This window comes from Microtus pennsylvanicus, chromosome 12 (assembly GCF_037038515.1).
Source record: "Microtus pennsylvanicus isolate mMicPen1 chromosome 12, mMicPen1.hap1, whole genome shotgun sequence".
NCBI lineage: Eukaryota > Metazoa > Chordata > Mammalia > Rodentia > Cricetidae > Microtus > Microtus pennsylvanicus.
In genome coordinates, this window is record NC_134590.1 from 91,498,755 (window position 1) to 91,519,239 (window position 20,485).

Here is a 20,485-nt window from a genome sequence, read left to right on the forward strand (position 1 = left end):
AGGTAGTTTTGGCTGTCTCTGTCTGGGATTAGCTGGTTCAGGGTAGGGAATCTGAGTATGGGGGCGTATGCCAGTGTAGAGAGCTTGTCCAGCAAACTCCTGGATTCAACCCCCACCCTGAGGGCCTGGGAAACAAGAGACTTAAAAGTCCCTGTAGGGCTGAGATTTTTGGATCCAGGATGTTAGCTGGGGGTTTTAGACCCCCTGTAAGAGGGATCCTGTCTAGGGTGGGTCCTGGGTTGGGACCTGGGTCCAGTTTATCAACAGGTTTGCAGTTAAGTTTGAGGAGTTGGTGCCTTGATTACTGGAAGAAATAAAGGTTCTGGGTACTCGGGATGAGAGGGAAGGCAGGGGACACCCCTGGATTCTTCACCAAACCTCGGGCCGCCCACATCCCCATAAACGTATCCCCCAGGCTTCGAGCAGGCCACGTGCAAGTGCTCCCAGAGACAGGCTGCTGGCGCGCTGATCTAGAGGTCAGGCAGTAGTTCCGGCGGCAGGGCACCACCGCCCACGTCCGCTGCCATTCACTCGGGCTCCCGCTAATCCGCTCTCGCCGTCTGGTAACGGGTTCCACCCAATGCAGGTGCGCGCCCATCAAAACAGGGCGCTATTACTTCCGTCGCTGCTACTCGTTCAGGGAGACGTCGGTCATCGAACGCTTGCTACTGTCGCTCAGCCATTGGCTCCGAAGTCTAGGGACATGGAGTCTAAGCAAAGCCGTCAAGTCCAAATCCAAGCACATCACCCCAAAGCGCTTTAGAGACTGGGTTAAGGGACTGCCGGTCTCGACAAGCACCGCCTCCCGCGTGCATTCACTGGCTGGCATTAACAACTATCTCCCCGCGGGCCCGCCCGCTCAGCCAGGAGCCCTTTCGCTAAGCCCCGCCGCCAGGCCCACGTGACTGGACAGCGCCATCGCTCTCGTTCTGGAGCCGCCCAGCGAATCTGGAACTCACGCTTCATTGGCCTCCTGTCTTCTCGCGTGACTTCGAACTGTCCGCCCTGCTCCGGCAGCCCATGGTTTATTGAGTCCTATAGACGTCAGTCACTCCGTACCTCCCGCCCCCTGAGCTTTGCGGGAGTCTGACTGGTCGCCCGGATTCACGGCCCACGATTGGTCGGCGCAGAGCCACAGCCGCATCCTACTGGCTGCTCCGCGCCGTCTGTCACGCCGGCGGCGGGAGGAGGTGCCCCTTCCCCCCCCCCTCGTCGTCTTCCCAGCCGCTGGCTTCCCATCGTGCTCCGCGGCCGTGTGGAGCGAGGCCTTGTTCCCGCGTTGAGCCGCCGCCGCCGCCTCCTCCTCAGCTTGAAGCCTCCACGCCAGGCCCGTCCGCGCCGCTCCATGTCGGACTACAGCACCGGAGGCCCCCCGCCCGGCCCTCCGCCTCCTGCCGGCGGAGGAGGAGGAGCCGCGGGTGCGGGAGGAGGCCCTCCGCCTGGCCCGCCGGGCGCGGGAGACCGGGGCGGCGGAGGCCCCGGCGGCGGCGGCCCGGGTGGAGGAGGCGCGTCCGGGGGCCCTTCGCAGCCTCCCGGTGGTGGCGGCCCGGGGATCCGCAAGGACGCCTTCGCCGACGCCGTGCAGCGGGCCCGCCAGGTGAGGAGGCCGCGAAGGCGCGTGCGCGCGCGGGGGAGGGGGCGGCGGCGCGCGCGGGGTCGCGGGAGGGTCACGTGGGCGGCGGGCTCGGGGCGGGGAGTCTGGGGCCACCTCGGTATGAGGGTGACCCTCTGCGTGCTTCGGGTTAGGGGTTCACTCAGAGGGGGTCCCCGGAAGCCAGACTTTGCACTGGACGAGGGTTGGCAGCTTTGGGGGTCGCCGAGTGCCAGCCCTGAACTTGCATCAGGTCTCTTAGAACAGGAGGGTTGCAGGCTCGGAGTTCCCCAGAACCCTTCCTGAGTGCACTGGAGGATTCCTCTAGGACCCACAAAGCTCGCGGTCTGGGACAGTGTCCCCAAGAGCCATCCCCAAGCTTGCACTCTGCATTTCCATTCAGGAAACGCGGCCTTGTATTCTGATAAACCACCCCAGAATCCCGGAGAGGTTGTGATTTGAAGAGGTCCTCTGGTTTTGCAGAGGCCTGAGCTTGGGCATTATGAGGATGTCCCCAAGATCCACTCCTGGGTATGCAGTCGTGGATCCCTCTTAGGAGACATGAAGGCTTGCAGTCTGTTAGGAAACTGCTCTTAGGGCTAATGAGGACTCCCAGCCAGCAAGACTTCAAAAAGGATGAGGTCAGGGGTACTGGGAGACCCTTCTTGGAACCCATGAGAGCTTGTTATATTAGGGTCCCCAAGAGCTACGTCAGGGTTTGCAAAAGTTGCGTTCAAGTATGCTAGGGGGACCACTATCAGAGGGGGTTCGAAGAGGCAGTGCATGCTTTGAAGGTGGGGACCCAGCTTAGCACGTACTTGGACCCTCCCAGAAGTTCAACACCTACTCTATAGATAGAGGATCTTGCTTTACACACCCCTACTCCCATTTCCAATCAAGACAGGTCCCCAAACCAAACATTTCTGTCTCTTCCCTGGGAAAGGATTTGGTGATGCGTGGGGAGAAGTCCTTCCTCTTGGAATTGGTTGGTAAAGAGAGGACCCTTTGTTGGTGAGCCTGGGCCTTGGGGTGAGATGGGAAAGGCGGACACCAGGCACCTGCTCTTTACTGTTTTAGTTCAAAAGAGTTGTCTGTCTCCCTTTGGGAACGTACTTGTTTGGTGACAGCTTATAGAAGTGACATGTGCTGGTGTGACCCAGCTCAACCCCACTCTCTTCATCTAAAAGTTAAATGGCCCAGGCTCACAATGGATGGTGTTGCTCAGGGGTCTCTGGGCTAAGGACTGGCTCCTCCATCGTCTTTGCCTTCCTCACTGCCAGGTGGGGTGGGTTCTAGCATGCCTTTCTTCTGGTCCTTCCCCACAGTGTTGATTAAGATGCAGCCTACCCTGGGGTGGTGCTGTCAAGGATAAGCACACCTGGTTTTTACATTGTAGACTAATCTGGTTCCTGAGTTCAGGACTTGGGGTGTGTGTGTGTTTGCTCGTTTGGGGATAATGTGAAGGTGCTTTGTGCACTCAACTCTGCTGTATCCCAGAGGGGCTTTTGTTTGGTTATATGGGGATGTCAGGTGCTTTGAAGACAAAAGTTTGGCTGAGATGTCTCTGGATTTTTTGTAAAGATGTCAGAGGTGAGAGACAGGAAAGTTGGAAGGACCACGCTGAAGTCCTGTTTGCTGCCCAGGCCACTTGTGTGAGGTGACCCAGGGTTCCTGTCCTCCTGAGCTGCTGTTTCCTTTGCACTTAGAATAGCCTGTGAACACAGGTTCTGCCACTAGGGGAGAACAGGGAGTCTGCGGGGAGACTTTCTAAAAGTTTCCAGAGTGTGTATACCCAAAATTCGGAGCTGCCACTCCAGGCCAAGGCTGGGGCGAACTCGAGGGTTGCTTGAGAAGGTAACTTGTCTGTACTTCCTACCTCACCCTAGATTGCAGCCAAAATTGGAGGTGATGCTGCTACCACCGTGAATAACAACACTCCTGATTTCGGTTTTGGGGGCCAAAAGAGACAGCTGGAAGATGGAGGTAACTCCTGGTGGTGGCGACAGTGACTGGCTTTCACCCTGGAGGGAAGCCTGGGACTGAGAGGAGTACTTTGTCCCAGTGGGGCTCTAAGACAGGGAAGTTGCCCAGTTTTTTTTGTTCCGTCTGAGGTATCAGGTAGCTGAGAGAAGGGCAGGTCAGTTGTGACCAAGGAAAACTGTAGGTTCTCAAAATTGTCCCTTCCAAGGTTGCTCCTAAGCAGGGCACTTGTTCCCTGGGTATGTCCAGCTCTAATCTGGAAGGACCCCGTGATATTACTAATGTTAAAAGTGAACTTTGTCACTCTGGGCCAGCACCTTCTAACCCTCCATCTCTGCTGTCATACTGGATGGTGATGACTATGTCTGGAACATAACGCACCAGCTTTGGGGTTGAGGCGGTGCAGGTGGGTGGTGTCGCATCTGACAGTCTCTCTCATCCACAGACCAGCCAGACAGCAAGAAACTGGCTTCCCAGGGAGACTGTAAGTCCGCTGGTGTGTGGGCATGGGGGCATTGGGTGTCTGGGAGACCTGTGTAGTGGCTCAGAAGGTTTAAGGGTCCTCGAGCCTATGGAATTTGAAACATTGGAAAGCTTACACAGGGGCTTTCATGGGAAGAGGCCACAGTGCCCTCCGGATGAGGTCCAGGCACAGGGCTATGTTTTGGGTACTATTTGCCCCTGGTATAAGCAGGGACATCATGGGCTGGGGTTGTGGAGCCTAAATAGGCTCTAAACTAGGCTCTGCTTTGAATTTCTTTCCTCAGCTATTGGTTCTCAACTGGGACCCATCCATCCTCCCCCCAGGTAAGCTGTTCCCTGGCCTCCTGGTGTCTTTGGTTTGGGTGCTGGCAGTGGGGGCAAGGTGTGTGACCATGGGAGCAAAATTGCTCCTCACTGCTCTGCCTGTCCCTCCCTTTCCCACGCTGGGCACTCAGAAGCACTGGCTAGGACTGGGCAGATGCTCCAGGGGTAGTCAGAGCCTGTGGGTCTCTGCTGCTGCCCGGCTGCCTCAGATTGCCTAGGGTGAATCTGACCAGGTTGTTGGGACAGGCCACTTACTATCTTTGAATGAGCCTGTAATTTCTTGACAATAGACATTGGCTGGAGAATGAGATGAACTGTGTGGTGAGCCTCTTTTTTTTTTTTTTTAACTGATGTCTGGACTATCAATGTGGTATGAAAATGTCCAAGGTGGGGAAGCTGTAACTCAGCCAATAGAACCACCCACCCTAGATTCCCTCCCCAGCACCCTGTTCCAAGAAAACACAGGCAGGGCTGGAGAGGTGGCTCAGCAGTTAAGAGCATTGACTGCTCTCCCAGAGGACCTGGGTTCAATTCCCAGCACCTACTTGACAGCTCACAACTGTAATTCCAGTTCCGGGGCACCCAACACCCATGGCAAAACACCAATGCACATAAAATATTAAAAAAAGAAGAAGAAAGGAAATTGTTTAGTCTGAACAGTAGTAATACACACCTTTAATCCCAGCATTTGGGAGGCAGAAGCAGGCAGATCTTTGAGTTCAAGGCCAGCTGATCTACAGAGTTAGTTCTAGGACAGCCAAGGCTACACAAAAATCCTGTCTCAAAAAACAAACAAGGACCACAGGCAAGGTGACACATGTCTTATCCTGGCACATGGGAGGTGGAGGCAGGGAATCTGTTCAAAGCTACATGGAACACTTGTCTCCAGAAACACATTCAAATGCTGCTGGGCGATGGTACACACCTTTAATCCTAGCACTGGGGAGGGAGAGGCAGGCAGATCTCTGAGTTTGAGGCCAGCCTGGTCTACAAGAGCTAGTTCCAGGACAGCTAGGACTATGCCACAGAGAAACCCTGTCTCAGGAAAAAAAGCAAAGAAAGAAAAAAGAAATTCAATTGCTTATTCCTACCTGAGGAAATGGGACGACCCATGCCATTTTTAAACTGGTATCTTCATTGTTGGCTCTGGCCCTGAAGCTTTTGCCCTTGGGTTGTTAGTAGCAGAGTACAGCAGAAGTCCTGGGGCTTCAGGGGTCCAGGCCTTCATCTCCAGGAGAGCTGGAGGCTGATGCTCAGTGTCTCTTCCCACAGGACCTCTATGACAGAAGAGTATAGGGTCCCGGACGGCATGGTGGGCTTGAGTGAGTGTGGGGCCCCATTATGAGGGTGGAGTCCAAGGGGCCACTGGTGGGCATCTTTGGTCTGGGTGCCCTTTCCTGGTCTTTACCTTCTTTTCCTTCCATCCAGTCATTGGCAGAGGTGGTGAGCAGATTAACAAAATTCAGCAGGACTCGGGCTGCAAAGTTCAGATCTCACCAGGTATGGCTGTCATCTGAAGTTGCCTGGACCCTGGTACAGAGCTGGCTCTGCTGGGTGGATGCACTGCCACTAAGAGCGACAGGCACCACAGTGGCTGGAACCCTCCTATACTTTATATTTTTATTGTATTTATTTCTTTTGTGTTTGTGGGGGGTACACCTGCCACAGTACACACGTGGAGGTCAGAGGTCAGCTTTGGTCAGGGTGATCAGAGCCTGTACTGCTTCCTGGCTCTTTTTATCAGATGGGGTCCAGATATTGAACTCAGGTCATCGGGGTTGGTGATGAGTATCTTTGCTTCCTGAGACATATCCCTACCTGATGTTTTTACTGTTTATATGTGGGGTAGCGTAGGCGAATATAGACTTAGGCATGGGGCACCTCTCTCGAGGTGGCAGGCTCTATGCTGTCATCTAACGTGCCATGGAATACGGATTAGTGCCGTAGAAGGCAGAGTGGCAGGGTCAGCATGGCTCTGGAGGCTGCCTGGATCTGCTGTGGAGCACTCCTGTAAGGCCTTGCTCAGGATTTTCCCTTCAGACTTGAGCCAGGATCCCGGATGCTGCTAGGGAGCCCCAGAACTGATTTCTGGACTCTCCCTCTTCCCCCTCACCATCCTCCTGCCTTGGTCTTGTGGTGCTCTGCATGTTTACCTCCAAAGTTTCCTCTTCCCCAGTGAGTTTTTAAAAAGCAGCCTTCCGGGTGTCTTCTGGCAGGGGAGTGAAATGATTTGTCAGAGAGGGTTGCAGACTGTTCTGAAAGTTTCCTGTCCGCACAGCAGCCCTCTGGGCACTGAGCCTCTCCTCTTCTCTGCAGATAGTGGTGGCCTCCCTGAGCGCAGCGTGTCCCTAACCGGAGCCCCTGAGTCTGTCCAGTAAGTTCCCAGCTGGGTCTCCTTTGGGTGTTAGTGACACCCATGTGTGTCCCTCCCACTTGACCTGTTCCTAGAACTGTGTAGATGAGTTCACACCCCTCTCAATCCTGAACAGCCCCAGGTCCCGATAGCTCACCTGAGCGGGGTGTGCAGCAGAAACACACTCGAGTGCTCACCCTGTTCTCTCTCCAGAAAGGCGAAAATGATGCTGGATGACATCGTGTCACGGGGCCGTGGGGGACCCCCAGGACAGTTCCATGATAACGCTAATGGGGGTCAGAATGGCACGGTTCAGGAAATCATGATCCCTGCTGGCAAGGCTGGCCTGGTCATTGGCAAGGGCGGGGAGACCATCAAGCAGCTGCAGGTGCGGAGCGGCGCAGGGCAGAACACTTGTTCCCACATTCCCCAGCGGGCCCCTGTCAGAGCCCACTTCTGACAGGCACTTACTATTGTAGGAGCGCGCTGGGGTAAAGATGATTTTAATTCAAGATGGCTCCCAGAATACAAATGTGGACAAGCCACTGCGGATCATCGGGGACCCATACAAAGTGCAGGTGAGTGCCCAGACAGCATGGTCTCTGGAAGGCTCCACTATCAGGCTGGCTCTGGGGTCTTACCTTGCTGCTGGCAGCAGCATTCTTTCCTTAACCCTTCGGCTTCTTCCTTGGGGTGAACACCTCTCTAAGGGATGTGGAGGACCCTTACAAGTGTGGGGGGTGGTGCTGGGGCAGTACATTTGCCTGTACCCATTGTGCAATGTTGTGTGTCCACAGCAAGCCTGTGAGATGGTGATGGACATCCTGCGAGAACGTGACCAGGGCGGCTTTGGGGACCGCAATGAGTACGGATCTCGAGTTGGTGGAGGCATTGATGTAAGTGCAAGCACTCCAGAGAGGTGAACAGCAGGAGCAGGGCAGAGCTAGGGCCTCACTGGCTGACCCTATGCCTCCTGGCCTCCCAGGTACCTGTACCCCGGCATTCAGTTGGTGTGGTCATTGGCCGGAGTGGAGAGATGATCAAGAAGATCCAGAATGACGCTGGTGTACGCATCCAGTTCAAGCAAGGTCAGTGGGCACCATCTTGGCCCAGGCACTAGTGTTGCCCCTGCCTCTCGCAGGCCCTCAGTGCTTATGGAAAGTTGATGCCCAGTTCCTGTTGGTTGCTTTTCGGAAACCATTGTCTCCCCAAGTTTAGCTGGTTCTATGGACCCCAAAGGTGGGAAGACACTCAACTCATGTCACGCTGAAAGGATGGGCATGTTCTGGGCAAAAGTCCACCTGCATGTTGAGAGCAAGTCAGGGGAGCTGGTCTCGAACTAAGGCAGAATCAGGAAGCTTGACTTTGCTTTGAGTAACTGTTTCTTGGTGTGACTGTCAGATGACGGGACAGGCCCTGAGAAGATTGCTCACATCATGGGGCCTCCAGATCGGTGTGAGCATGCAGCCCGGATCATCAATGACCTCCTTCAGAGCCTTCGGAGTGGGCCCCCAGGTCCTCCAGGGGCCCCTGGCATGCCCCCTGGGGGCCGGGGTCGGGGCCGGGGCCAAGGCAACTGGGGCCCTCCTGGAGGAGAGATGACCTTCTCCATTCCTACCCACAAGTGTGGCTTGGTCATTGGCCGAGGTGAGTCCCTGTGGCTCTCTGCCCTTTCCTGCCTGGTTCTGCGCTTGTCAGTCCTTCACTAGCTGTCATCCCACATCCCAGGTGGTGAGAATGTGAAGGCCATTAACCAGCAGACGGGCGCCTTTGTAGAGATATCTCGGCAGCTGCCACCCAATGGGGACCCCAACTTCAAGTTGTTCGTCATCCGGGGCTCACCCCAGCAGATTGACCATGCAAAGCAGCTCATTGAGGAGAAGATAGAGGTGAGTTCCATGAGGTGCTGTTAAAGGTGCCCCCCCCCCACCTTGGTCCACTCACCACAGCTGCCACTTTTTCCTTCAGGGTCCCCTCTGCCCAGTTGGACCAGGCCCTGGAGGACCAGGCCCTGCTGGACCTATGGGGCCTTTCAACCCTGGACCCTTCAACCAGGGGCCTCCAGGAGCACCCCCACAGTGAGTATTCATTGGCTTTCTGGGTTGTGTATGGGCTTGTGGAGCGCCTGGCACAGGAGGGACAGGCCCTGTCTCAGCCCTGCCCTGAGAGACTGCTCTGCATTTGACCTTGGTCAGCCCCAGCTTTAAGTGTGGTAGGGACTTCCACATCACACTCTTGAGCCAGCTCTCATGACTACCTCTCTCCTCCCCTACAGTGCCGGTGGTCCCCCTCCTCATCAGTACCCGCCTCAGGGCTGGGGCAATACCTACCCCCAGTGGCAACCACCTGCTCCCCATGACCCAAGTAAGTGTCAGTACTGTGTAGGAGATTTGGGGGTGACATCGGACCAACTGCTGTACCCTTCCTCAACTGACATCTCTTCCTGTAGACAAAGCTGCTGCAGCAGCTGCAGACCCCAATGCTGCCTGGGCCGCCTACTACTCCCACTACTACCAGCAACCCCCGGGCCCTGTGCCAGGCCCTGCCCCAGCCCCTGCAGCCCCACCTGCTCAGGGGGAGCCCCCCCAGCCTCCGCCCACTGGTCAGTCGGATTATACCAAGGCCTGGGAAGAGTATTACAAGAAAATTGGTAAGTTCAGTGCCAGGGAGCAGTGGGGTATTGCACACAGGATCCAGCTGCCCTGACACCCTGTTCTTCAGGCCAGCAGCCCCAGCAACCTGGTGCGCCCCCACAGCAGGACTACACCAAGGCCTGGGAAGAATACTACAAGAAGCAAGGTGAGCTGCTGGGTGGGACCGGGGATGGGGCTGCGCGTGGGTGTGGGTTCTTCCGCCAGCCGCTCATCGTCCTCTCTGCCTATAGCGCAAGTGGCCACTGGTGGGGGTCCTGGAGCACCCCCTGGTTCCCAGCCCGACTACAGCGCCGCCTGGGCTGAGTATTACAGACAGCAGGCCGCTTACTACGGACAGACCCCAGGCCCTGGTGGCCCACAGCCACCTCCCACCCAGCAGGGACAGCAGCAGGCAAGTGGGAACTGCCACCCTCCTCCTCCTCCTTTCTCCTTCCAACCCCCGGCCACCGTCCATCCTGCCTTAGTGGGTAGCGCCGGAAACCCTTTCCCCTGCGGGGTGTGCCCTTGATGCCAGCCTCGGGCGCGTGGCCAGAGTCTCCCGGAGCCCCGCAGCCCCGCCGCTGGGAAGCGCCCGCCTGCTGGGTGCAGAGGCTCACGGAAGAGGCTCCTCCAGCAGCCGCAGCCGCTGTTGGTGCAACGTTGTCGGGTGCTGGGGGCACCGGCCGAAAAGGTGGAACTCTGAACTGCTGGGGTGTCCCGGGTGGGGGCAGGAAGTGGGGACTGTACTGGGCGCCATGCCGGTTGCCGAACCCGCTCGCTCAAAATCTGGCCACTTGGGAAGAAAAATCTATTTTTTTCCCCTTCTCAGCATCACTATTTTGGGTTTTGTTCTTTTTTATTCTTTTATTTTTTTAAAGACACCATCCTTATCCCCCATGTCCAAGTAACTGCGTGTTGCAGGCGGCCTTGGCTCTGCTGGGATGGAGGGGAACCCACTGAGGGGACTGGGCCCTCCCTGCCTGGCAAGGCCACCTCTAGTGCACTTGCCTCTGTGTCCCAGTCTTGTCTGTGAAGTGGGCATGACGATCGTTGCCACCTTCCAACCTACCTCACAGGGGTGTTGTGGGGACACCATGATCTGAATGTTGTGACGCCGAGCCGCCGCCTCCCGCCGCCTCCCTCCTCTGCCCCCTCCTCCCCACCCTGGCACTTCTCCCTTGTGCGCCCCTTACATGCCTCTGGCTTCTGCTGCAGACCCCTCCTCCTCCTCTTCCTCTGCTTCTCTTCCACCAAGGAGCAGTCTGACTTCAGCAGAGTCCCCAAGACAGACAGCCACAGCCCCCTGCCTGGCATGTGCGGGCTTGGGTCCGGCCTCCTGGCCGGCTGCCTGGAGTCGCAGCCTCTTGCAGCCCAGCCGCCCTCCTGCCATGACCATTCCTGTCTCTCCCTCTCCGCAGGCAATTGAAGCAAATGGATATGAACTTCATCTGTGAAAATATTTTTTCCCTCCATTTTTGTTCCATTTGGGGGCTTTTATTGGTTTCTATAATTTGATTGGTTTGGTGAGAGAGCAATGGCTGCCCGGGGTGCAGGGGGGTTCCCCTCATGCTGAGGCGTTCCCTCTCTCATTCTGTGTGTCTCACATCTTTTTCCTTCCAAAACCGGGATCCTTCATGTTGAGCCAGCCTTAGAAAATAGCGAGAATTTAACCTCTGCCAAAAAAAAAGTTTAAAAATTAAATCACAAAGAGCAGAACAAAACCTATAAAATGATATATATATAGAAATATATAAATCTCTATCCCCCAGCCTCTGAGCCCACCCTCTGAGGGAAGCGGCTCACTTCCTCCCTACTGCCCGGGGCCTATTCTTGTTTTTAAATAAACTTTTTAAAGGAAAGAAACAAGTCACTCTTGCTATCTCTGTTTTTCGTTTTTTAGTTAGAGTTGGAACATTCCTTGGACCAGGTGTGGGTGTCGCAGGCCCCTCCTGCCCTGCCCATCTGTATCTCCCCTCTCCCTTCCTCTCTCCTCTCTGCTCTTCCCTGGCTCCGCCCCATACCCACCCCAACCCCAGGACTGGCCTGGTACGTTGTCATCTGTTGAGGATGAGATAAACTGAGAAAATGAGAACAAAACAACAAAAAAATTGTATGGCAGTTTTTACTTTTTATCGCTCGTTTTTAACTTCACAAATAAATGGTAACAAAACCTCCCCGTGTCTTAACTGGCTGCCGTCTGTCTTCCACCCTTCAAGTAGACCTCTGCAGCAGATGACCTTTGTAGATGCTGTGAATTTAACCCTGGTGACGGTGGAGGTGAGCGGCTTCCTGTGGGGATTTTGTCTTGTTTTTTTAGGAGACAGTTTGCCTTTTCCCGACGTCCCTTTTCATTACACACAGGGTGAGTGGGGTAGAGGTGATGAGTGAGTGCAGTCCCCTTTTGGGGAGCCTGCCCAGCTGTCTGTACTCTTTCCCTCTGGGACCTGGGGAACCAGGTACTGAGGATGGTCCCCTGGGCGCATGTTCCCATGGATGTGGCCACACTTGTCACTAAGGCTGCCTTGTGGAAACATCCCATTGGGGCACAGGCCTGACTTGCCTTTGTGTGGCTAATACTGAGTGGGAAGTAGAGGTCAGGCCTGCATGAGTGAAAGCCACTTGGGATGCATGGACAAAGTGGGTAGTGCCAAGGGCTCTAAGGCAGTGTGCCAGCCTGTGAAGTTACCTTTTGTGATGAAAATAGTCAGGGACAGGGAGATGGCATAGCAGGTGAAAGTGCTGGTCCCCAAATCAGGTGCATTGACTCCCCTGGAACCCCAGCCAGATGGGGGGAGGGGCTTATGGGCCCAAAGGAACCCACTCTCCAAAGCTGCCTTCAGACCCCTTGCAGACCATGGCACACTATAAAATGACCAGTGTCCACATGATGCAATGACAGCTGCCACCTCTAGGTGAAGGAAGTTCCCCTCTGGCTGTGTTAAGTGCCCTCTGCCCACAGGGGCCTTGTTATCACCAAGGTCTCACCTCACAGGCCTGGGTCCTGTGTACTGTGGGGGATGGACGTTGGCCCCTCCCTGCCTCACTGCAGACTCTCAATGACCAAGCAGCACTTGGCAAAAATGCTCTCGGGGGCTTCTTCAGCCAAGATCTAGGGGAAGGAAGCCATGGGGTCAAGGGTACAGCTCATGGCAAGATCTATGCTCCCATAACTGCTTCAAGGCAAACCCTGATGTGAGCAGGTTTGCAGCCTGGGTAACAGCAATGGGTGTTGGGGGAGTTGAGACCCCATGGGTACAGGGAGCAGAAGGCAGTGTCTCCAATGCTTGTTCCCACAGAGATGAGAACACCACCAATGTCCCTTACCTAACACCCCTGTGCTGAGCCAGACGTATGGGCAGCATCAGGGCTTCATAGCTACACAGGTGCAGCATTGGGACCCCATTGTAGCTTTCAGGAGCTAAGCACATCCAGTGGCTCACATCTGTCAGTGCTGGGGAGACATGAGTTCTGGGCCAGCCTGGGCTACATGAAATAGAATCCCCTCATTTCAAAGTGGCTAAGCGGGGCCTTCTTCCAGGTACTCACGTTTCGCAGAAGGTTCTTTTGCTGGTAGAAGGCCAGGACGGGCTCACACAGGGTGTAGTATGTTTCTAGACGCTTGTGGATAGTCGATTCTGAATCGTCTGCCCGGTGCTCCACCTGTCCACGTTGCAACACTCTGCGCACCATGGTCTCCATGGAGCAGTCAAATACCATGACTACGTTGGGGGCCCTGCCCACCTAGGCAATAACCAACAGGACAGGGTGAGGAGAGGGTCTTGCACAGAGTCCCAAGAGGCCATGAGCTTGGGGAAGAGAGAGAGACTGTGATAAAAATTCAACGCCTATGGATGCCAGAAGAGGAGGGCATCAGGGCCCTTGGCAATGAATGGTGTAGGAGTGGAAATGAGTCACCTACATGGATGCTAAGAACTGAACTCCGGTCCTCTAGAAACAGCAATATACATTCTTTTTTTTAGTATTTATTTATTTATTATATATACAATATTCTATCTGTGTGTATGTCTGCAGGCCAGAAGAGGGCACCAGACCTCATTACAGACGGTTGTGAGCCACCATGTGGCTGCCGGGAACCGAACTCAGAACCTTCGGAAGAGGAGGCAATGCTCTCAACCACTGAGCCATCTCTCCAGCCCCCAGCAATGTACATTCTTTTAAACATTTTTGAGCTTAACATTGTGATGCATGCCTTTAATCCCATCACTTGGAAGGCAGAGGCACGTGGATTTATGAGTTGGAGGCCACTCTGGTGTAGAGTGAGTTCCAGGACAACCAGGGCTACACAGGGAAACTTGGTCTTGAAAAAATACTTTTTATTTCTAAGAGAGGGTCTTGAACGTTCAGACCTGTCTGCCTCTGCCTCCCCAGGGCTGGGATTGAAGGGGAATGACACCATGTCTCCCTCAATACACACTCTTGACAGCTTTCTCTGCAGCCTGCAATCTTCGTTTTTTGTTTTTGTTTTGTGAGGGTTTCTCACTGGCCTAAAACTTTACAAGCAGGCTAGACTGGCCGGCTAGCCCCAGGGATGTTTCTGTCTCCCCCGTTCAAGAGCTGAGATGAAGCATATATGCCACACCCAGATTTTTTGTTTTGTTTCATTTTTTAAAATATTTATTTATTTATTATGGATACAATATTCTGTCTGTATGCCTGCAGGCCAGAAGAGGGCACCAGACCTCATTACAGATGGTTGTGAGCCACCATGTGGTTGCTGGAAATTGAACTCAGGACCTTTGGAAGAGCAGGCAATGCTCTTAACCTCTGAGCCATCTCTCCAGCCCCTGTTTTGTTTCATTTTTAAGATTTATCATATATACAGCGTTCTGCCTGCATGTATGCTTACACACCAGAAGAGGACATTATATCCCATGGTTGCAAGCCACCATGTGGGTGATGGGAATTGAACTCAGAACCTCTGGAAGAACAGCCAGTGCTCAGCCATCTCTCCAGCTCCACACCCGGGTTTTTTTTTTTTAATATTTATTTATTTATTATGTATACAATATTCTGTCTGTGTGTATGCCTGAAGGCCAGAAGAGGGCACCAGACCCCATTACAAATGGTTGTGAGCCACCACGTGGTTGCTGGGAATTGAACTCAGGACCTTTGGAAGAGCAGGCAATGCTCTTAACCTCTGAGCCATCTCTCCAGCCCCCCACACCCGGGTTTTTATGTGGCCTCTTGGCACAGAACTCAGGCCCAGACACTTGCAACACCAGCACTCTGCTGACTGAGCCATATCATGTACCCTGTGTACTTTGGGAGACAGGGTCTCATGTCACCCTAACTGACATGGAACTCCTGATCCTCCTGTCTCCAATGCCAGGAGATGAAATCACAGGTGTGCACAGCCATACTGGATATGTTCTTTGTTATTTTATTTATTGACTATTATCTAATTATTTTAAGACAAGGTCATTCATTTTATATACCCAATACTGGCCTTAAACTTAACATTCCTCCTGCCTCGGCCTCCTGAATGCTGATACCATAAAACCTGTTACTTAGTTACGCCATTTTGCCCCCCCCCCCCCCCCCCCCCGCCTTTCTTTTTAGATAGGGTTGCACGATATAGCCCTGGACCTGACCTTGTAGAGCAGGCTTTCCACAAGTTCATATCCAATTCATATCCATCGGCCTCTTTTCCAGGTGCTGGGGTTAAACATGTGTGCTACCTCACCTGACCCTTTGCTGTTTTTCTCTCTTTTTTTCCTTCTCCTTTTTCTTTTGGATAGGGTCTCAGAAGCCCACACTGGCCGTGGTGGCGCACGCCTTTAATCCCAGCACTCGGGAAGCAGAGGCAGGTGGATCTCTGGGAGTTCGAGGCCAGCCTGGTCTACAAGAGCTAGTTCCAGGACAGGCACCAGAGAAACCCTGTCTTGAAAAATCAAAAAAAAAAAAAAAAAAGAAGCCCACACTGTCCTTGAACCCCAGTTGTCCTGCTCCCACTTCCCCAGACCAGTGTTGGGGTGGCAGGTCTTCCACACATCTTGAGCTGACACTAATGGGGTTCACTTCTACACAGGCTCCGGGGATGGACCTCAGGACATTGAATATAGGAAGCCAGTGCTCTGCCCTCTGAGCCCACCCCCACCCAAGCCAAGGCTCGATTTGCAGTAGTGGGCATTGCATGTGCAGAGCATGTAAGACAAACACGGAAAGGGTGACGGTTCTCTGCCCTTCCTCTGTCCCTCCACGGGCCCCGCCCTACCACTCCCTCCCTCCCTCCTTCCCCCCCCTCCAGCCTTGGTGGCAAGCACCTTACCTGCTGAGACATCTCATTGGTCCCTCTTCATCCTTTTTTTTTTTTAGATTTATTTATTATGTATACAGTGTTCTGTCTGCATGTTTGCCTACATGCCATAATAGGGCACCAAATCTCATTATAGGTGGCTATGAGCCACCATGTGGTTGCTGAAAATTGAACTCAGGATTTTGGAAGAGCAGGCAGTGCTCTTAACTTCTGTCTCTCCAGCCCACTCTTCATTCTTTTTCAAAATATTTTTTAAACTACGTGTATATGTGTGTGCTACACATGAGTGAACACTGGTACCCACAGAGGAGTGAGGTGCAGGCAGTTGGGAATCACCTGAAGTGGGTGCTGGGAATTGAACTCAGGTCCTCTGAAAGAGCATTGAGTGTTCTTAACTACTGAGTCATCTTTTCAGCCAAAATCTCTCCTTCCTCCCTCCTCCTTTCTCTCTTATTTTGAGAAAGGAAGTATTCTCTGTGTAGCCTTGGCTGTCCTGGAACTTTGTAGACCAGGCTAGCCTCAAACTCAAAGAGATCAGCACCTGCCTCTGCCTCTGAGTGCTGGGATTAAAGGCGTGCACCACCGCTGCTTGGCAAGAAATCTATACTTAAGGCACATTCTTAGTCCTCACTGGGGATTCTAGGCGGGGCTCCACCCTGACCCAGCCACTCACTGCGGGATTGTAAGCAGGGGCTCTACCCCTGAGTTGTATCTCAGCCCCTCTCTTGGGGACTTTGGGGGGGTCAGAGCACCACCAGGCTTCAATCTTCAGGTCTTTAAGACAAAGACTTATTCTGTGTAGGTATCGTGCACCCATGTGGTGCATGGTTAGGGCTCAGTGGTAGAGTGCTTGTGTCCTTGGAGAGGACCTCATCCTCATGAGGACTCACAACCATTCTAAGTCTAGTTCCAGACCCAGACCTCAAAGGGGGGAGCCAGGCACATCTGTAGTGGACATACAGACGTGCAAACAAAATACTCACATGCATAAATCTGAATATCTGCATAAATTTGAATATCTGAAAAAAGGAATTAGCTGCTGCTGTCCAGCCAGCAGCTTGCTGTGATGTTGCACACCTGTGTTCCTGGCATTCAATGGGCCTAGGCAGGAGGACTGCAGAGACTTCCTGGTCAGCCTGGCCACACAGAGAGACACTGTCTCCAGAAAAAAACAAAAAACAAAGCCAGCCAGATGGACAGTGCTGTCTTGCTGTCCTCCCAGCACTGGGGAAGTGGAGGCAGAGGCATTGACATCAATGTCACCCTTGGGTACTTAAAAGGTGGAGGCCAAATCCAGGCGGTGGTGGCACACGCCTTTAATCCCAGCACTCAGGAGGCAGAGGCAGGCAAATCTCTGTGAATTTGAGGCCAACCTGGTCTACAGAGCAAGTTCCAGGAGAGGAACCAAAGCTACACGGAAAAACCCTTTCTCAAAAAAAAAAAAAAAAGAAAGAAAGAAAGAAAGAAAAAAGAAAAAAAGAAAGGAAGGAAGGAAGAAAAGAAAAGAAAGAAAGAAACAGAATTGGAGGTCATGAGACACTGCTCCACCCTGACTCCCAGCCCACAGTTCCCTTTGGGTTACACAACTTCACATGTTAAGGATCTGACGATATTTAAACAAGGGGCAGGGATGCTACTTCTGCAGCAAAGCTCCCAGCTTCTCATAAAACCACTGGCTTGGGAACATGGGGCCTGCACGTCCCCATGGCAACAGCAGTGGGAATACTTACTGAGCTCATTGGCAACTCTCTGCATGGGTAAATTCACTCTCTGGATTCTTCCATCAGCTTGCACCACCAGCATCCCAGTGTGGAGGCCAATTGTGCCTTCCACAGTTGTTCCCCACCTTAGTTATTTTTATGATTTAAAAAATATTTGTGTGTGCATGTGTGTGAGCCAGGTGGTGGCGGCACACGCCTTTAATCCCAGCACTGGGGCGTAGAGGCAGGTGGATCTCAGAGTTTGAGACTAGCCTGAGCTACACAGAGAAACCGTTTCGATAAACGAACAAAAATGTATGTGTATAAGCTTTCCCTGGGTGAGTTTATGTGCACCATACACACTGAAGCCTGTCGGGGCCAGAAGAGGGCGTTGGGTCCCTTAAAACTGGAGTTGCAGGTGGTTGTGAGCCACCACGTAGGGAACTGAGCTAAAGAACAGTTACTATTCTTAACTGCTGAGCCCTCTAGACTGCAGCCTGTTTTGTTCAATTTTTATTGTTTGTCTGAGACAGCTGAACTCTACATGTAGCCTGGGCTGGCCTGGAAATCACAATACTCCTGCCTCACAGGCTCCCAGTGCTGGGCGTCTAGGCCTACGCCTCCATGCATCCTCGCTTCTGACCCTTACTGCGCATGAGGAGGCTGGGCACAGTCCTGGCAGGCAGAGGGCTTGCCTAGCACGCAGCCCTGGCTGGGTTCCCTCTCTGGTGGCACGGGGCTGCCATCCCGCACCCGAAAGGCGGAGGCAGGAAGTTAGGACTTCAGGGTCAGCCTGTCCGAGTTGTGAGTTTGAGAGCAGCCTAGGCTACGAGAGCTGAAAGAAAGGAGGTCTCCCAGCCTCAGACCCTCAGGCATCATCCTTTCGGGCTTTAAGAGGAGCGAGGGGGGGTGGTGGTGGGGAGGGGTAGCCTGGAACCTCCAAGCGGGCACGCATATCCTGGACATTGTGGGGTTGGGACACTCACAATTCGCTCAAACTCTTTGGCCTGTTCCAGCTCTCTAGGGAAGCCATCGATGAGAAAACCGCTGCTCTCTGGACGAGACAACAGGCTGTCACTGACCATGTCCAGAATGAGACCCTGGGAAGGAAAGTGCGTGGACTCGGGACTCAGTGCGCAGGCCCGTGCACACCCCCCCCCTTCCTCCACAGCAGGACCCAGCACCTTCATCACTAGCTTCCTTTCTGCTTGTAGGTTTTCATTTGTTCTGTGCAGCCCTGGCTATCTTAGAACTTATCGACTGGGCTGGCCTCAAACTGGCAGAGATCCAACTGCCTCTTCCTCTCAAATGCTGGGACTAAAGAAGCATGCCACCGCCAGGCTCAAGGCTGGACTCTTAAAAGTTTATTAGATATTGTTGGGTGGTGGAGGCTCACACCTTTAATCCCAGCACTCGGAAGGTAGAGGCACTTGGATGTGATCTCTGAGTTCCAGACCAGCCGGGTCTCCAGAGCTCCAGTACACAGGGCTACACAGAGAAACCCTGTCTCAAAAACAAAGTTTACTAGATCTCTTTATTATGTATCTAGTTGTGGAGGGGTGGTGCACATCCCACAGCAGGTGTGGGGGTCAGAGGACAGTTTAGAGCAGGTGGTTCTCTCCTTCCATCACAGAGGCCCCAGGGACAGAGCTAGGTTGTCAGACTTGGCTGCAAGTACCTTCCCCCACAGTGCCATCTCTCTGGTCCTTGGCATGGATTCTTTCTGTAGTCACGATACCACCAAACTCCTCATCCTCCTGACTCCACCTCCTGACTGCTGGGTTGTCCAGTGTGCACCCAGTTTCTGCGGTGCTGGGGATGGGACCCAGGGTTTTGGGCATGCTAGGTGAGCGCTCTGACAACTGACCTCCGCCACAGCCCTTAACATGACTTTTTTGGGGGTAGAGTTTTATTTATTTATTTATCCATGTCTACATGGATGTCTGTGCATGTGCGTAGAGCCCTCAGGCTAGACGAAGGCGTCAGATCCCCCTGGAACTAGAGTTACAGTTGTGAGCCACCACGTGGGTCCTGGGCTGGAGCAATAGACGCCCTTAACATGTCATGACATCAGCATGGCAAGGCAGTGGCGGGGCCAGGACACCCTGGCGTCGTGGGGACTCTGTCTTGCTGTGCCCCCCTTTCCCTTGAACTCTCACCGTGGGCACCAGAAGTCCCTGCTGCATGATGTCCCGGATCTTCCGGCCCCGCTTGGTGCTCCTCTGAGCCTCCTCCCGCAGCAGCTGGCCCAGCCCCACATGGCAGAAGCCGTACTTGGTGGCCATGTTTCTGCATTGGGTCCCTTTCCCGCAGCCGGGGCCGCCCACCACGAAGATGATCAGGAGGGACTTCAGGACATCTATGGTGTTCAGGGAAGACAGAGCGGGTACTAGTGCGCGTCTTTAGGGACCGTGGCCTCGCATCGAAGGGATTCGCATCGCTGGGATTCTCTTGAGCCATTTGCACAGACCTTCTCGGAGCACCTCAGGAACTCCACCACCCCATTTTACAGATGATGAAAGGGAAAGGAAAGGTCTTCAAACTCACCCAGCCGCACCCTGCTCCGCCCACCGTGGGGTGCTGCTGTCTATCCCGCCTGCTTGCATCTCAGCCCTTTCCTCTCCCTGCCTCAGACCTTCACAGCCATGGTTCTTTCCCCCTTTCCACTCGCGTTGGTCCTCCTAGTCAGCCTCTGACACAGGGCTCACGGCCTCTGATGGCGAAGAAAGCAATGTCTCGGCTACTAGACAGATGTGCGGAGTCAGGAGTTTATGGTTCCACGTGTGTGTCTCCCCGCCGCCCCGCTTAACCAACACCTATGCGTCCCGCTGACTCCCTTTCTCTGAGCGCTCCCTCTGGAGTTGTAATTTCCATTTCGGAGACTGGCTTCGCTACCCGTCAAGTTATCTCCCAAAGGCACCAACAACGGTGGGGCAGGGACATGCGCAGCTGCACCTCTGCTCGGTTAGAGTGTGCACACCCTGACGGCGAGGACGCCTGCCCCTCCCACGCCCCCTTCCCTGCGTTACCCTTCTCCTGGGGCCTCAGAGCTCTGCCCGCCTGGGGCAGCGTGGACTCACACAGACCCATCCCGTCCGCAGGCCGGGCTACGCGAGACCCCGTCTGCACCCCACCCCTGAGCCC

At 54.0% G+C, this 20,485-nt stretch overlaps 2 protein-coding genes across 5 annotated transcripts; one reads left to right on the plus strand and one right to left on the minus strand.

Moving 5' to 3' along the window:
* Positions 1-1,220: 1,220 nt before the first annotated feature.
* Khsrp (KH-type splicing regulatory protein) lies at positions 1,221-11,538 on the plus strand. 2 transcript variants are annotated; one of them, XM_075942562.1, is made up of 19 exons: positions 1,221-1,597; positions 3,478-3,574; positions 4,017-4,055; positions 4,339-4,378; positions 5,651-5,700; positions 5,807-5,878; positions 6,695-6,752; positions 6,945-7,119; positions 7,211-7,309; positions 7,529-7,627; positions 7,717-7,819; positions 8,133-8,378; positions 8,460-8,620; positions 8,700-8,809; positions 9,007-9,095; positions 9,181-9,381; positions 9,453-9,530; positions 9,616-9,776; positions 10,783-11,538. In XM_075942562.1, the coding sequence occupies exons 1-19, from the start codon at positions 1,346-1,348 to the stop codon at positions 10,816-10,818; spliced, it is 2,166 nt and encodes a 721-aa protein (XP_075798677.1). In that variant the 5' UTR covers positions 1,221-1,345; the 3' UTR covers positions 10,819-11,538. The 2 variants fall into 2 exon arrangements, with proteins under 2 accessions (XP_075798677.1, XP_075798676.1); XM_075942561.1 differs by having other exon boundaries at positions 1,222-1,597; positions 9,616-11,538.
* LOC142832240 (adenylate kinase isoenzyme 1-like) lies at positions 11,528-20,306 on the minus strand. 3 transcript variants are annotated; one of them, XR_012907214.1, is made up of 5 exons: positions 19,501-20,306; positions 18,328-18,441; positions 12,911-13,105; positions 12,350-12,473; positions 11,528-11,653 (listed from the first exon to the last, which is right to left on the minus strand). XR_012907214.1 is itself a non-coding variant. In XM_075942567.1 (4 exons), exons 1-4 carry the CDS (start codon positions 19,624-19,626, stop codon positions 12,405-12,407), a joined length of 504 nt encoding a protein of 167 aa, XP_075798682.1. In that variant the 5' UTR covers positions 19,627-20,306; the 3' UTR covers positions 11,528-12,404. The 3 variants fall into 3 exon arrangements, 2 of the variants coding, with proteins under 2 accessions (XP_075798682.1, XP_075798683.1); XM_075942567.1 differs by having other exon boundaries at positions 11,528-12,473; XM_075942568.1 differs by lacking the exon at positions 18,328-18,441 and having other exon boundaries at positions 11,528-12,473.
* Between the last annotated feature and the right edge of the window lie 179 nt (positions 20,307-20,485).

Bases quoted from the DNA above. Each gene is read 5' to 3' on its own strand.
- LOC142832240 (XM_075942567.1), bottom strand. From the start codon at position 19,626: ATGGCCACCAAGTACGGCTTCTGCCATGTGGGGCTGGGCCAGCTGCTG. The intron at 13,106-18,327 runs GTGAGTGTCCCA...GTTATTGCCTAG, and splicing joins CCAAAGAGTTTGAGCGAATT to GTGGGCAGGGCCCCCAACGT. The intron at 12,474-12,910 runs GTGAGTACCTGG...TCCTTCCCCTAG, and splicing joins AAAAGAACCTTCTGCGAAAC to ATCTTGGCTGAAGAAGCCCC.
- Khsrp (XM_075942561.1), top strand. From the start codon at position 1,346: ATGTCGGACTACAGCACCGGAGGCCCCCCGCCCGGCCCTCCGCCTCCT. The intron at 1,598-3,477 runs GTGAGGAGGCCG...ACCTCACCCTAG, and splicing joins CCGTGCAGCGGGCCCGCCAG to ATTGCAGCCAAAATTGGAGG. The intron at 7,820-8,132 runs GTCAGTGGGCAC...TGTGACTGTCAG, and splicing joins ACGCATCCAGTTCAAGCAAG to ATGACGGGACAGGCCCTGAG.